The sequence below is a fragment of the Triturus cristatus genome, chromosome 11 (assembly GCF_964204655.1).
Source record: "Triturus cristatus chromosome 11, aTriCri1.1, whole genome shotgun sequence".
NCBI lineage: Eukaryota > Metazoa > Chordata > Amphibia > Caudata > Salamandridae > Triturus > Triturus cristatus.
Window position 1 is genome coordinate 226,797,635 of NC_140594.1, and position 17,798 is coordinate 226,815,432.

Sequence of the window (17,798 nt, forward strand, 5' to 3'; positions counted from 1 at the left end):
TCAGAGTTATGGATACGTTATGGAACAGGCGAGAAAAGACACTTAATCCCGCTTCATTTTCCGTACAAGAAACCTGACCTAGAGATGCCCAGTGTTCTTATCAAGGCACATATTCTTACGGGCGATGACACTATGAGCAAAATTGGAACAAAACTTGGAGCTTTAACTGCTGAACCGGTGAAATTTCTAAATGGATTCACTGAGACAGAAGAAGAATTTGACTTAGAAAAATACCTTGTGCGAAAAACGAGTTGTGACTGTCACACATTTGATGATCTTGGGTACAGTGAGCTCAAGATATCAGTCCCGCTAAGTGACCTTCCACTAATGACATATTCTGTGCATGGACACATTGAAAGTGCGTTCAACTTGATAATAAGATGTGTAATTGTTTTGGATCATGCATATGTAGATAAAGATCCATATGAATTTGGTTTGGAAGATATTGATGTGGCGCTGAAACCTACAAAATGTCTAACGCCTCTACCCACAGAACGTACACATACATGTACCTGTGTTACAAGAAAATGTCCCTGTCGATTTGCTCTTCTCAAATGTTCAACATTTTGCAAATGTACCACACGCGATTGCCCAAACAAATAAACAAAGTGAACTATGAAAACGTGTCTAAAGCAGGAATGATAATCATTTTTTTTTATATTCAGATCATAAACATTATTTGGTGTAGAAATAAATGATTTAAAAAACATTATTATTGTTTCATTTCAATATATGTCTCTTCTTCCTCCATTATAGCCACCATTTTGAATTATGGCAGAAGGGTTACTCTGAGAAGTTATTTTCTGTCTCTCTAAGACTACTTGACCCCCAAAACCTATGTTTTGACCAGGGGTGGCTCCTCCGTAATGGCAGAGGAGCATCGCCCCACACATCCGTGTCAGTCAGAGAAAAATAAAATGATAATGAAACAATATAATTTTATTTTTCTTTGACTGATTCAGACATGCGTGAATGAACGAATCAGCATTTCTAGAGCGCATGGTTACCCGAAGACATCCCAGCGCTTAAAGAGGTACAATCACGAACTCAGTGACATTGTTTAGGGCAACAGAAAAGTTTTTATAAGTTTTTGAAAGGCCAAATGGTTAGTCTCAAGAGGAATATCTCAAGGCGAATATGGAGGGGAAGACGGTTCCACAACTTGCCGACATTATAAGAGAAAAGAAGCCCTCCACTTCGTGATCTTTTTATTTTAGGGACTACCACCAGGTGTTTACTCTCCGAACGCAGAGCCCTATTAGGACAATAGGGCAAGATGATGGAACGACTGATGGGTGGTCCATTGGCTGACATTGCCTTGTTACAATGCACAAAGCTTTAAACTGGACTCTCTCCTGAATGGGGAGCCAGTGAAGGTTGGCAATTGAGGGCTTTGCTGATTGATGACTGTGAATATTCAGGAGCAGGCGTACTGCACAGTTTTGCACAGTCTGCAATCTTTTGATGGTAATATAAGGGGCTCCCAGATCGAGGGCATTGGCATAAGCAAGCCAGGAGAGAATCAATGCCTGAACCATCAATCTTCTGGCGTGAAAAGGGAGCAGAGGGAGCATTTTCCGTATATCGTCCTAAGAATCCCATAGCAGCTACCTGCCACCTTCCGCGCTTGCTCTCTGAAATCTAAATTGCAATCAAGCCATACGCACTGGCTCCAAATCTATTCTTTGGGGGGCAATAGGACCAAAGCAGCTGGGCCAAGGCAGGTTTATGTTCAGAAAATTAGATTTACCTAGGAGCATCAGCTCTATTTTGGCCCCATTAAGTTTCAGGAACGAGCCCTCCATCCAGATTGACACCTTATCTAGACATCCAGCTAGATCAGACCCAGTTTTGTCAAGCTGGTTGAAAGAGACAATCAGTTGCATGTCGTCGGCATAGGTGACAATCTGGATACCGAACGTGCTTTGCGGGGCTGAACCGGGCCATGACAGGCAGGCGGTGGCACTTAGAAGTGCGCATGTATGTTTGGCCGGCTGTTCTAGGCCAGCCAAACTACATGTGCACTTGTATTTCTTCAAGTCTCCGAGTCGGCAATGTGGCAAGTGCAAGGTAAGTGGTTTTATTTATTTTTTAATTTAATTTTACCTACTTCATCGTCTGCCGACTTCCCCCATCCTGCCGTTCTTACCGCTCTTACCTGTGCCAACCGCCACTGCCAAGTACTGCCTTAAGGTACCACCAAGGACATTGAAAATATTTTGTGATCTGGCTCCCAGCCTCTTTGAAGTGTACTTTGGCACTTCCTAGGCTTGCCACACCATTAAACTCCATCCACTGTAGATTCCCAACCAGTTACTAAGGAAGGGTGTCTTTTCCATCTTCTGTGTGGTAGAGAATAATGAAAAATGACCCAGCCATTGTCTACTGCCCTACACCCATGTTTTGAAAGAAAGAACATAACCACAGTGCAATGTGAGAGCGTTTGCTTTCATTTTTTTATTTGCAGCAGTAAAAGTAATACTAACACTGCGTGACTGAAACGTAGATTTTGTTTACATCCATACCTCACAGTATGACACCCTGTCGCGTACGTTTCTGTGTGCCGACTGTTGAATACTAAAACACACAGAGTAAGTGTTAATAAACCTTTTGATTAGGTGCAGCCTGTAGTTCACATAGCCATCTTTATGCAAGGGATAGCTCCCAGGATCATCGATGAAGTTGTACATTATCCTGAATTTAAATGTCAAAAGCTGACGTCTGAATAATTAAAAGCATTTCAGGATATAGACCTCCAGTAGGCATGCTTCGACAGTTTTATTGTGCCAATACTTTAAAGAAGTGTGCCTTTATGTTATTTACACTTTTAAGCCCCCAACATGCAGTTCTTTATTTACCATCTTTTCTTACGAGCTCCTAGTACATTCTGGTCATTATAGACATTTTATACATAAATGCATTGTATTGGAGATGCAGTATCTGCCTGCATTAGTTTGGTGACCGGCGCTGAGGTGGGACTTCATCTCCTAGTGTGCATTGCGCCCAGGAAAAGGGTCAGAGTGGTGACAATGCACTTTTTGTTTAAATTATCTTTTTAGTAAGACACAAAAACAAGTTAAGGCACCACATCCCGTCACCATCTGAATAGATGGATACAAAAGAAACTGTAGTACACATTGGACACATTCCCTCTTTTTCACACCCCGGCCCCATAACCAGTGTGTCAACAATACAGTTTTAAGACTGAAACCCAGTCGCACTCTCCGGAGGAAGGAAAGCACAAAGGCCCCCTCTATAATCACTCCATTTACTCCAGAGTTTCTCCCATTTAATGGGACAACCCCTGTTCCCATAGGCCACCTTTTTGGCCACTATGCACCAGTCCATGTTCCATGTTCAGTCTCTCAGGCATAGTGCCAACCCCGCCCCTCATTGACATGAAATATTGTGCTTGGATATTGCCAGACCTTGGATCATCCAGCTCCGGTCCATACATTTTAGATCAGTTACATCCCAAATGATGTGCAAGCACCACTTAGCAGAGAGTGGCATTTTACTGCTGCATAAGTTGTTCATACACGTCACAAAAGACTTCCAGTATCGCTGCACAGCTATGCAGCCCATATTATATGAAAAAAGGTCCCCCTCTGGCCACAGGCAGCAGCTCTCATCTGTCACTCTACCCATTTTTACCATGCTGGTGCAGGCATAGTAGGATCTGTGCAATATCTTGAGCTGCAACAGGCCAAAACCAGCCTTGATCACTATTTCTATTGGTGAGACAAGGACCTCCGACCACTCATCGTCTTCTTAACCTCCCAGATACAGGTCCCATCTTTCCTGTAATTGTATGAGAGTGTCTGGTGTGTTATTAATCAGTTTGCAATATGTGAGAGAAGTCGCCTTGCAGGACATGTGATTATCAAGCAATCTGTCCTTCCAGGAGGAGGAGTCAGGCAGTTCCTCTCCCCGAATAAGTACTGCCCGGAGAGCATGCCACAAGTGTAGGTAACGGTAGATTTCCGTGGAGACCAATTTGTAGTCCCGTTGTAAGTCAGCAAGGGGACAACATCTCCCTATGCCCAGAGATCATCCACTTTGGAGAGCAATAAGGTCTCACTTATCAATCCCCAGCTGTGTCCCCAGGGTGCCCAACTCTGCAGAATCCCACAGGGGAGTGGGCTGGGTTATTTACCCCTCCAGCCCAGTGCTTCAAGTGAAGTGTGCCAGAGAAATGTAAAAAGAGGGGGGCCTTGGAATGGAAGGCGTTGTGGAGTGGAATACAGGGACCCGCAAGTTATACCGGGTTGTAAGGTCAATCTATCCATATGAATGCTGGCTCATCAACTGGAAGGTGGACCCATTGGCTAATGGTTGTAAGTTGGGCCGCCCACTAGTGTTTCTGGATGTCAGGAAGAGCTATTCTTCCATCATACCATCCCCTAGTGAGCTTGCTGAGTGCTATACATGCTGACCCCCATCCCAAAGTAGCATACGAAGGTTAGTCTCTATAGCCTTGAAGCAGGCCTCTGGGATAAAGGGCAATGTGCAGTGCATAGAAGAAGTGGGGCAGGGCTATCATCTTAAATATTAATGCTCTGCCGAGCAGTGACAGTGGTAGAGATCCAGTGCTGTACATCTCTCTTAAGTCTCGCTTAGGGCAGCAGTAGGTTTCTTTCATAAAAGAGGTCCGGGTCACCAGTGACAAGTATTCCAAAATAGCGAACCCCTCAAAGACTATCTGCACCTCACACCCCTGAGGCAGTTTGAGCGCCGGTCCACATAGAACATAGATTTGCGATCTGGTTCAATTGATCACATATTCCGAATAACCAAAGAGGGTGAGTATATTCATTATTCTGTCCAGGGATAATTGGAGGTCCGCAACATAAAGCAGGATGTCATCTACATGTAGCAAAATTCTATCTTCCCATTGTTCAGTCCATCGTAGACCACTGATCCACGGACCTGCCCAGATCCAGGCTGCCAAGGGCTCCAGTAAGAGGGTGAAGAGGAGTGGGCAGCCCTTCCTGGTGCTCTGCTGCAGACAAAAGACACGGGAAGTCCCCTCATTGACAGGAACCTGGTCTAGGGGCTCAGTGTAGCGGAGCTATGAAATTAGGGCAACAGCGCGCTCTCAAGCACCTCGGGATCCCCTCATTGCAGGACGCTGTGTCTGGACGCATTTGTTTGGTGGCCAGCGCTGGGGTGCGATTTCATCCCCCAGTGTGTATTGAGCCCAGAAGGAGAGGCAGAGTGATGACAATGCAATTTTCAGCGCCTTGTGACTCCCACGTTGTGGGACACGGTATCTACCCACATTTGTTTGGTGACCGGCGCTGGGGTGGGATTTCATCCCCCAGTGTACATTGAGTCCAGGAGTAGAGGCAGAGTGGTGGCAAAGTACATTTATGCACATTTAAGCACCTCAAGACTCTCACATCGAGGGACGTGGGATGTGAGCACATGTGTGTGGTGACCGGCATTGGTGTGGGACTTCATCCTCAAGTGTTATTGATCCCTGGAGGATAGGTAGAGTTTTGACAAAGTGTTTTTAAGCACCTCAAGACTGCCATGCAGCTGGAAGCGCACAGGCACATGCCTGGGCCAAGCTTGGGCCCGTCTTTGCCCATCATCGACAGGCATAGGCTGGGCCACCCCCCTTGCTTTTAGTCTATTTGAAGGTAGGACCCCTTGTGGGCCTCTTACACCTGTTACTGAGCTTCCAGTTTTCTGAAACCGTTTTAATTGAAGATCATGGGCAAAAGAAAAGCTCAGGTGTCCAGCGGAGTGAAGGGTTCCACGTCCACTCTTCCCCCTAGTTCACCAATTACCTGACTTCAGTAATGGGAGCCATTGACTCTGAAATAGGTCTGCTGGGGGAGAGAATTGAAAGCAGTTCAGCGCTTTCTATCATGTTATTCACTACCACCCCAGTACTGGGTGGCACCAGTAGTTCAATGATTGCCAGACACTGTAAGAGTGGCTATGCCAAACAAGAACCTGGCTTGCAAGTTCAATGGGGAGGGATCCCTAAATAAAGGCACTAGTCAAGTATACCTCCCTAGTGTGGATATCCCCACTTCAAGGAAGGCAGTGGGAGATACTGTAGAGCCATTCTCTCAGCTGAACTAATCCCCCTTTAAGAGATGTAGAAAGAGCAAGCAGGTGGCTTCAAAAAGGAAGACAGTGGTTAACTTAGCTGCAAGTGCAAAGTCCGGCTGTTCCACCCCTTTTTCTGTGCACAAAAATTAAAGTCTGAATCCTTCCCTCGTTCGTATAAACTCGATCATGAAAAAGCACTGTGATGGTTTGCTTATCAGGCTGGAACAAATTTTCAAGCACTTAAGAGATGATCTACTTAATAAATTTGAGCAGGTGGTAGGGAATATTTTGGCACCCTTTGGTCCTGCTCCGACTGACCTGGCTGGAGGGAATCTGCTAAAGGCTAATCAACCTGCTTCAAACCCAAAAATTACATTTGAGGCCCAGCGCCCTTCCTTGTCACCCAGCCTTGCCCTCAGCTGCTAATTCAGCTAGTAACAATTGCTCCACGATTTCTGTAGCCCCGTCATCTTTTAGGCCGATATTGCCATCTAGTCATGGAAAATTCCTGTTGTATGAGAGGAGAGCAGTCCTCTGGCACATGCTGCTCCACAACAGCCTCATCTACATCTCCCCCCGGAGTCTACCCCTTTTGTCATCATTCTTGACCAAGTTCCTCCTTTAAATCCAGAAAAAAGGGAATCTTGGTTGGATTCAAAACACAAAGTTATGCACTGGATTGGAGCTAAGGTTGGGTAGGTGTTTTCTCAACTGAGATTCTAACAGTCAGAAGAGTGCCAGGGGTAGACATAAAACTAAATTACTCACAAAGTGATTGTTTAGTCATGAATTTTAGAAACCCATGGTTGGTGGGGAAGCTACTTGCTGCTCTGCAACACTTAGCAAAGTCCTATGGCCATTTCAGAGCCCTTCCTCTGGACATTTCTTTACAAACCTCCAAAGCCTCTGGGTGGGGAGAACGATGGTTCTCAGCAGGGTAAGGTTAGGTCTGCTGTAATAGTTCAAGACCCACAGGCCTTACAGATTTCTTTGTGAAACCGTTTCCCCCCCTTAGAAATTTGCGAGAAATCGTTTGATGCCCGATTGATGCTCAACTCTGCCTGCTTTGTGTCCCTCTATTCTCTGTGGCCTAGACTCTGATCTTTCTATAAACTTGGTTGCAAATCCATTTCCAAAAGCTAATGTAAACCGAAGCCCAAATCCTCCTTTAAGGCCAATCTGTGCTGATACCACCTTCAACTTATTACCTTGGAACATTACAACCATCTGCTCCATGCTAGTGAAGGAAGACTGACTGGGATATATTAAAGAGTTTGACTAAAATCTGTCTTCAAGAGACTTGGGCTGTGGACGACTTCTACAAATATATACATATTGTGGAGGAGGTGTGGTGCACTGGCCAGTATGGCTGACTCCGGAACACGGGGGCTCACGGTTCGATCCCCGGTCCCGGCAGCAGGTTAGCCCACCACCTTGTGACTCAGGGCAATAGCTCGCCTAAGCTTCCCGACGACACCCAGAGCCAGGACACCTCTTCAGAGGTAGCTGAGTGCTTTGCAAATGCTGGAATTTCATTTAATTTCATATAGGGTTTCCTTTCTTATTGTAATCCTGTATTCCCATCAGTTTGTGGGCGGGCGAGGCGAGGCCTGGTTATCCTAATTTCTATCAAGATCTCTGGCCTAAAAGTCAAAGGTGTTGGATCATCCCCTGGTTCCAACTATTACTGCTGACTGGGTTGGGTTCAGCAGACCTATTAGTTGTAAATTTGTAACATAAACTTTTTCACTATCGCTGTTCTAATTTTGTGGCCATGCTCGATGACAAGAATACAAATGCACGTTTTAAAAATCAGCCATATTGCATACTCTGGGTTGGGGATTTTAATTGTACTGTCTGTGAATTTATTGACTCATGGGTGTGTGAGCTGGAGAACATAGAGGACCTGGTGATGACACCTTTCAGGCACTCTAATTATGCGGGTCCATTGAACAACATCATATACTTTAGGAATTTAGTGGTTGTGAGCGATTGTGCCCAGGGTACCTTGTGTTTTCTTCCAACGTTCACTGGAGGTGGCAGATCTAGCACAGTTGATTTTATTTAAATTTCACATGAATTACATTTTTGATTTGAAAGTTTCCCAAATTGTGCCAGCGGCCATAACTCTTTAGTAGCATGCTTTGAAGTAGCCAAAGTGTCAACAGAACCTAAGTTGGAGGTAGCTCCTCTCATATTCAGCTCTAACAAAAGTCTTAGAATTAGATAGCAGCATATTGACCCAAAAAGGTTTGCGGAAAATGTAGTTTCTAAAAACTTTGATGTAGTGCATAAGTGTCTGTTACCGGATAGTGCCTCTTTCTCCATAATAAAAGACTTTGGCATAGTTTGTGGGGCAATTGCCCAAGACTTAACTGTGAAACGCATCTCATCCACTCCACTTTGCCATCGATGGTTCAATGCAACCTGCTGGGAATCACATAACGTACTGAAGGCAACCCTAAATACCATGCCCAAGAATCTGGAAACTATTATTGAAGTGCATAAAATATACAAAGATAGTTCGAAGGCCAGGAATTTGGAACTTAGATCTGAGGCATGGTCTGATTTATTAGCAGCTAGAAACTTGAGGGATGCCAGGCAATTTTGGGATGTCACTAATTACCCTTTATTTAAAGAATGGCCTCCCTCCAACATAGAATGACTGATCCCGGAACGGTCCTGGGTAGCACACTATATGCAAATATTTAATCCCCCGGCCTACTTTGCACCCAACAGGATAATAGGATACCTTCTATTATAGATACGGATTGGTCCACTCCATCACTGTAAAAGACGTTGCTGTAGCCATCATGCACAGTCAGTGCAGGCAAGCACCAGGGCCTGATGGTGCCCCTGTAGACCTATTTAAAGATAACATTGACCTCTGGGCTCCTTTGCTCACAAATGTCTTTAGAGCTGCAATCATAGGTCAAATGACCTCCACATGGAAAGAAAACATTATAGTTCCAATCTTTAAAAAGGGTGACAGGAATGACCCCGTCTGTAACTGTCCTATATCACTATTGAACACTATAGTAAAGGTCTTGGGAAGGGTTATTTTAGCAAGATTGAAGGGTTGGGCCAATTCTAACAATATCCTTTTAGAGGTCCAAAATGGCTTTAGAGAAGGGTTTGGAATGGTTGAAAAGTGTCTGAATCTTTCTTTGATTATTGGTAAGTACACTAAGGCCATGAAGGGCTCATTACATCTTGCTTTCATGGACTTGTTGATTGCTTTCGATACTGTTAACCAGGGCCGGACTGGGAACAGCAACCAGCCCTGGCAGATTGCTGCTCGACCGGCCCTGGGAGTGGGGGGTGGGGGAGGGGGATGCTAGTAAGAAGCACTGATCCCGCTTTTGTTACAGGGGACCAATGACTGGCTTCCAGTGACAAAACTGGCCCCAAGGGCACAAAAATGAGCCCCACCCCTCTGGCCCACCAGGGAAATGCCCGCTACAGCCAGTCCGGCCTTGCTGTTAACTGATCCAAACTTGGGTGTGGAAGAACCTCTCATCACCCTCCTTGACAGCCAGCTTTGGCCACCTCGGCCAAGTTATGCTTTGGTACTAGGGGTGAATGCACATGATCTATTCAATGTAATCAGGAAGTCCGCCAGGGCTGTATTTTAGCCCTGTTTTTGTTTCTCATGTAGATTAATGGTCTGGAAGGCCATTTGATGCAGAAGAAACTGGACTTCCCGAGAGCAGGTACTCATTTTATCCTGACCCTCTCATATGCGAATCTTATCTTATCTTATCTTAGGTGCAATTTGTAAAGCGCACTGACGCCGAAGCTTCCTGGCGCTGATAAGCAGAATGAGAGAGGAGGGAGCATGAATGGCGGGATTCTAGCTAGAGGGAGGGAAAAGGTGAGTTTTTAGCAATTTCCTGAAGTTCAGAAGGGAAGAGGAGGATTTGATTGAAAGAGGAAGGAGATTCCAAAGCACGGGAGCCAGGTAGGAGAAACGGCGACCGCCGAATTTCTTGGTTTTATTTTTAGGAGTGACTAGCAGATGACGGTGAGCTGATCGGAGGATGATGCTATCTTCATAGCTAGGACAGCAACCATCCTACAGAAAGCCTTGGACGCCTTATCCAAATTCATGTATTCTCTAGATCTGAAGATCAGTCAGGAAAAGTCTTTTGTTATGGTCTGCGGGCCGAAGAAATCCAAGTATATTCTTGTTGAGGGTGCATCCGTCTTTAGGGTAGAGAGTTTTAGAAATTTGGGGATGCCAGTTGACTCACATCTGAAATGGGAATCTCTGTTGGTGCGAAGGCCACAACAAATAAATAGATCGGCTGAAGCGATCTTTCGCTTCACTTCCAAATTAGATTATGAGCAGTGAAGGTGATAATAACCCTGTACAAAGCAAAGTGCCATTCGATTGCCACCTATGGCTCGGGAGTGTGGGGATATTGTGACTGCTCCAGACTCCAAAGAGTAGAAAGCAGCTTTTTGCAAAGAATATTTATGGTGCCAAAAGGCGTGCCCTCATTCTTCTGCCATTCGGAAGTGGGCCTTAATAATCTGGAGGATGCCCTCTGGCTTGCCCCCTTGCTGCTGTGGTTAAAAATCTGGCAAACCCCTGAGCTAGGACTTTCTAAATGTATCCTTTTGGATTCCTTAGCTCTGGATAATTCAGCCTCTATTCCTTGAATGCTGTACCTGAAGAGCTCTATTAGTAGCCTGGGAGTACCTGAGTTTTTTAATAACCCTGACCGATTCTCCCGTTCTACCAGAACTCAGCTAAAAACAGCGTTTTATGATGACATGCATCTTAGGCACAGGTTCAAGGCACACCAACTTTCTTCCTTGGTCGACTATCATGTTTTATCCCCTAGTCACGAGCTGGAATTTTACCTAACACACATAGAAAATGCCCATTTTAGGTTTTACTTGACCAGGTTACATATGGGGGTCTCTGCTGCTTCTTTTAGCATTCCAGCAGTAAGGTAATGGTTTGAACATCTGCCGTCCAGCCCATGTGATAATTTCTCAAACCACACGGCACATTACGCTTTGTTGTGCACTTTATAAATTAGCGAGAACCCAATTCTTAGTGCCTATCTTGCGTTCGTTGCGCCCTAACTCCTATAAGATCAGTTTTGGATTTTTACAGCACCTTGATTCGTCTGGGGTTTGCTATGCTGTGAACAGTTTTATAAGATGGTCCTTAAGTAACAAATTCTGTTGATCACCCTTGATAGAACTGTTTTATAATTGTTCTTTAGCATTAAAATAATTTTATTGTATGCTTTCTTTTATAGTTTTAACATATTTTTACAGTTTTTACATCAAGCTGCCCTTTGTTATGCAATGTGCTCATTTTATGAAATGAAGTGTGTGTGTGTAAACTGTATTTATGCTTATCTTGTATGGCATTTTTTTGCCGAATAAAGTTTATGACTGACTGGCATTCTATATGTGCAAGCATTAGAAGAGTGATGCTGGAACAGACAACAGGTCTGTGAGACGGGTTTGAAACCTCAGCAAATGCGAATTACAATGTTTGTGTCCAACTTGCTAAGTGAATTGAATGCAATACATCATTAACTCAGGAGCTCATCAGCCCGTTTTACAGAAATGTCATGGTTCATACTTATTACGCTTGTTCTCTGTTTGTTTTATGGAATTCATCCTCAGGATTGCAAAAGTATGTGTTGTTGTCCTCATATGGATTTATCTTGATATTTGGAATGTAAATTTAGTTATCAGGATGTCAAAAATTGTAGTAAAATAGAATATTACAATCTGAAAATCTGCATATGTGGTTTATGTCATGACATTTTCGCTGTGTATTCGTGTGCAATAAGGGTTTCAACTAAAAGTAGGGTACATAAGTAAAAGCTTTTTTCATTTAAAAAAAGGTTACTGAAACTGTCAGCCCTGAATAGGGGGCTGCATGTTTACATTATATATATATATATATATATATATATATATATATATATATATATATATATATATATATATATATATATATATATATATTCAGTGAAAAAACCATAGGTTTCACACATGTTATAGTTAGCTGGACATTTTACTGATAAAAAACCAATGAAATTCCCCCGTTATAGTTAGTGCAGGCAACTATAACTCATGCGACCGCAATCCTCTGCTGATGACATATGTGTCTTTATGAAAAAAAAATATTTGTAATATATGTATAGCTAAAATTTAATGGAAGAAGACATGGGCAAATAATTGTCTAAATACAGTATTAGCATCAGCAGAGGATTGCGGTCGCGTGAGTTATAGTTGCCTGCACTAACTATAACGGGGGAATTTCATTGGTTTTTTATCAGTAAAATGTCCAGCTAACTATAACATGTGTGAAACCTATGGTTTTTTCAGTGAATTTGCAAGGTTTTTTAAATGCTAATTCCTAACTATAACGTGTGTGAAACCTATGGTTTTTTCAGTGAATTTGTACGTTTTTTTAAATGCTAAGTTACTTTACGCCATTCGTGGCGTGCACGCCCACTTAACGCAGTTCGTTCCGTGCGCGCACGGTGCGCTTCGCGCACCGTGCGCGCACAGTGAGCACGCGGTGCGCTTCGCGCACCGCGCGCCCACTTTACGCAGTTAGTGCCGTGCACGCACGGTGGGCACGCGGTGCGCTACGCGCACCGCGTGCCCACGTTATGCTGGATGGGCAATGGAGGGCACATGGAGGACATATTATGCGCTTCCTTGTGAAAGGTAATGTTTGATTTTTTAATTGTTTACATATGCCATGCACAAATGGTGCCGTGCGGGCACCATTTGCACACGGGGTGTGGAGTGTGTGGATAATTTTTTTGTTTTTAATTTTTTTTACCGTAAGCGTACGGTAAGCGTAATCGCTGATTTTTCAAAAAAATTTAAATTTGAATTTTTTGCCTTGGGGGTTCTTAGGGGATACCTTCATCAAGGCTAGGTGGTTGGTAGCAGTCTAAACATCCCCTTTACACGTTTTTTGCCTTTGTTTTTCCTCCTCCCCCTCAGAGTGCGAGATAGAAAATGGCGGCCGCCGCTTCCTGGTTTCGACCGATTCGAATGTTTACTAAGATCAAACAGCCAATCAGAATCGCGCTCGCGCACGGCACCGTACGCGTACGGTAAGCTTACCGTAAGCGCACGGTAAGCGCACCGTAAGCTGCCACAGATATATATATTGATTTAAAGGCTATTTTCTCAGGATCTACTGAACAGATTTACACCAAACCTACAAAAGGCACTTCCTTGACCTGTTGACTACCTCTCTGCCAAATTTCAAGGAACTCTGTTCAGCCGTTCGGGCTGTAGCTGTGTCTAAAGGTCCTATGGAAAAATGCATGGGAAAAACGCGTTTTGGGACCCCCCTTTTTTCTCAGCCCCCGCTTGACGAATCCCCCCGAGACTTTCAGGGTAGGAGCGGAGCATAGCGCCCCACCTATTTTGAAAATTTCGCGAGGATTCGTCGACCGGCGCCAAAGTTATTCCAAATAGAATGTTGCGGATTTCCTATGGAAACGTGGTCCTAACTATAACTATCTACTGGCGACCGCCAGTAGATAATATATATATATATATATATATATATATATACATTCACTGAAAAAACCATAGGTTTCAGGCACGTTATACTTAGAAATGAGCATTTAAAAAACCTTAGAAATTCACTGACAAAACCATAGCGTTAGAGTTAGTTGGGCATTTCACTCGTTCAAAACCATAGAAATTCCCCCGTTATAGTTAGTTCAGCTAACTATACCTTGCGCGCCCGCAATGCACTGCTGATGACGTCACATATTATATCACTCATGACATGGTCAGTGACATCACTCATGACATCACTGATGACATCTCAAATGACATCACTCATGACATCACTGATGACATCAGCCAGTGAATGTGTGTTTTTCTGAAAATTAAATATGTTTTATATATGTATGTCTCAAGGTCGATGGAAGAATAAATGGGTATATAAGTGTCTAAATGGATGATTTTTTTTGTAAAATTGATTGTGTAGCTGACTGATTAAGTGTATTTTAGTGAATACATGGGTTAGTGAGCAATGTTTAAATATGTAAATATCTGTATCAGTCTCTCACTTTATGTATAGGTGGCTGCATGGGTTGGTGAGTAGCTACATGAGTGTCTATATAGGTTATTAGTTGGTTTTTTGAGTATCAGTATGAGTGTCTGAGTGTCTGTATGGTTCGGTGGGGGGTAATACATAGCACATAGATGCACAAATGAGTGACTCACTGTTTGTATGAGTTGAAGACAGCATTTGTGCAGGACTGTATGGATGGATGAGTGTGTGTATGGGTGTGTTAGTGAGTGAATGACTGTCTCAATAGTGTCTTTATGAGTAATTACATATGTTTTAAACTAGTATATGTGAGTATGGCTGTATATAAGTGAGCATATGTGAAAGTGAGAGATTGGAAGAGTTCCTGTATAAATTAGTATGTGTTTCTATAAGTGATTGCTTAAGAGAGTAAGTATGTGTAAGTTTCTGTAGAAGTAATGTGGTGGTGTGTGTATAACTGTATATGCAAATAAATGGATGTTTGATACTTTGTTTACATGTGTGACTATGTGTGTGAGTAACTCTATGGAAGAGTGTCTGTGTGTAACAGGATGTATAGGTGTATGAGTACATATGATGAGTGACTACATGTATGAGTGACTGTATAGGACTAGCGCTAATTGAGTGGATGTTTGTGTTGATATTGGAATTACTGAATAGGTGTGTTGTAACTGGTATTGGTGTGCCCATTGTTTTGAAAATGTTACTTTCTATTTTTGAGTGTGTGTATCAAAGGTTATATTAGGGTAAGAGGAGGGCTACCACTCTATCACAAGGATGATGTCATCAGTGATGTCATTTGAGATATCATCAGTGATGTCATGAGTGATGTCACTGACCATTTCTTGAGTGATGTAATATGTGAAGTCATCAGCAGTGCATTGCGGGCGCGTGAGTTATAGTTAGCTGAACTAACTATAACGAGGGACTTTCTATGGTTTGGTACGAGTGAAATATCCAACTAACTATAACGCCCCTAAAACCTATGGTTTTTTCAGTGAATTTAAGGTTTTTTAAATGCTAATTTCTAACTATAACGTGCCTGAAACCTATGATTTTTTTTGTGAATTTCAAAGGTTTTTTAAATGCTAATTTCTAACTATAACGTGCTTGAAACCAATGGTTTTTTAATTGAATTTCTAAGGTTTTTTAAATGCTAGTTTCTAACTATGCCTACAGAGGTAGGACATGTGAAGAAAGCAGAAGAAACGCACAGAAAGAAGCAAAAGAAATGCAGAAAGAAGCAACAGAAGTCCTCAAAGATGAAGAAAAGTGCAGGAAGAAGCAAGACATGTGCAGAAAGAACCAACAGAGGAGCAGAACGAGGCCTTGTTACAAAATCATCCTGGGCCCACAACTTTTTCAGACGGGTACTGGTGTTAACTGACTCTGACTAACCAGGTCTAGAGCCAGTGGTATGCTAAAAGACACTTAGAATACAGTGAAAACACCTACATACACTAGGGAAAACTATGCGTTGGGGTAACCCTGTGATTAGCATGACCTCCTCTGTAAGCCCCTAGTACATAATAGGGCAGGGGGATTAAAACCACCTCTTAAAATGCGCCACGGAGTGCGTTTGCACACTGGTGAAGGGAGGGGGAAGCCTGAGGTGACATGTGTGCATACATGCCCTGTGGGCGTTTTAAGTTGGGGGATCAACTCCCCTTGAATCCTGAGGGTCCCTGGGGTCCAACTAGCCCACTAGGTACCTCCAGTAAGCACCACAGAGCTGTGTTGCAGAGAGGTGTAAAAAGGGGCACGGCGTAGACCACCTCTCTGCAACGCAGCGCAGTGGTGCTTACTGGAAGCACCTGGTGGGCTAGTTGGCCCCCAGGAGCCCTCAGGATTGAAGGGGAATTATTTCCCCAACTTAAAACGTGCCACAGGGCGTGTTTGCACACATGTCACCTCAGGCCCCGTCCCCGCCCTTCACCACTGTGTAAACATTCAGGATAGGAGCGGACCAGAACAGGCCATAAGTTTTGAAAATTTCGCAAAGATTCGTCAATCGGCGCAAAAGTTATTGGGAATAGAATGTTGCGATTTTCCTATGGTAACTAGGTCCTAACTATAACTACCTACTGGCGACTGCCAGTAAGTAATATATATATATATATATATCATGGGCAGCTCAAGAGAAAAAAAACTTTTTTCAGCACAGTGAATATTGGAGTCCGTAACTGTTTTGTGCATGATAGGCACTTGGACTGGTATATATATATATTCCAAAATATATATATATTTTCTTTTCCCATGGCCAAACCATTTGACTTTGACAATGCTTTTTCAGATTCTAGTTAGTTTCTAGCATTCACTTTCACTTTCTGCAGTGGTTAGGTCCTGAACTTGGCCAGGATACCCCATGGAGACAGAGATACATTAGTATTAAGCCTCCCCTCACTCTTGCTCCAGTATTCGAGCACCGACCTTATCCCATATTGTCAGTTAGCCTTGTATCCAATGTGATGACGGATATTCTGGTGCAACAATAAACCTCAGCAAGTACACGTTGTATGATTACAGACTCCAATACATGCATTGATGAATATACCGTCATCCCTCCTTTTATCACATCTCCAACCATAGTTAAACCATCACATAATCCAATCCACTTACATGCACTTACGTATAAAACTCTTCAGCTGGAGACTTTGAAAAATTAGTCCAAGTCACATTCCTTTTATCGAAGTAATTAGTGCAGTTGGGAGTATTCCAGGGGTTATTGCAGTTCGTCCATGGAAGAGTAGTGGTGAAGGACGAGTAGAAGTAAAACAACGCCCAGGCAATGATAGTGTTGTAGTAGAAGGACACGTACAGTGCGATGATACAGATTGCAAATCCAATGCCTAGAGGCAAATGTGATACTTTATTACACAGATTATACTGACCTTATTAAAACAAAGAAAAACTTGACTTCATCTCTTCTCCATAAATTGTTGTCTTTTTTCAGATCATAACATTATGAAGTTACATAAACATTATTTCACATTGAACATCTTAAAAATATGCCGCTGCCCGCAGTGCCCATAGCAGTTGTAGATGAGGTTGGTTCATAAAAGTCCGCAATTTACAGTAGATCGCTCACAAACTGGACATTTGTAAGGCACTCCTTTTCTACATGTGCATGCGTGTGAGAGAGAGATAGAACGTTAATGTATATATACATATGTATATAGCCAGCTCAGGGGACGAAGGAGCAACACTGGTAAGACCAAGGATGGATTTTCCCTGGGAGATGCGATTGTTACGCATGACAACGAGGGGAAAGGGAAGAGGAGCTCCACCCCCCCCAACTGGAATGGAAGATCGAAAAGAACAAGGCGTAGCAGAAAAGGGCAGGGGAAGAGGAAAGGAAAAGAAAGGGAAACAATAAATAAGGAACCCACGATGGAAGATAATCTGGTGATTAATCTCTCCAGCAAAAAATTAAACATCAAACACATGAACCTATTAAACAAAGGATTAACGTTTTGTCCCAATTCTGGTTTGGATCTAGCATCAACACGTGTGGACCTATATAAATTCTGCAGAAAATTAAAACTGAAAAAACACTTTGCGAATAGGTCCACCCGCTTTATAAGACTTGAGCGGGGAACATCACATACGAATCTTACAAGAGACGACATTGAGCCTCGGAGAACCATGCAGGATCTGGTGAGTG

At 43.2% G+C, this 17,798-nt stretch overlaps 1 protein-coding gene across 1 annotated transcript in view; it reads right to left on the reverse strand.

The window, feature by feature from the left end:
* Positions 1-17,798, reverse strand: part of LOC146783944 (sodium-dependent serotonin transporter-like) — a 733,782-nt gene that overhangs the window by 495,943 nt on the left and 220,041 nt on the right. Inside the window, exon 3 of the mRNA XM_085633563.1 lies at positions 16,764-16,983. Within this exon, the coding sequence (XP_085489689.1) occupies positions 16,764-16,983 (220 nt within the window). The remainder of the gene's footprint in view (positions 1-16,763; positions 16,984-17,798) is intronic.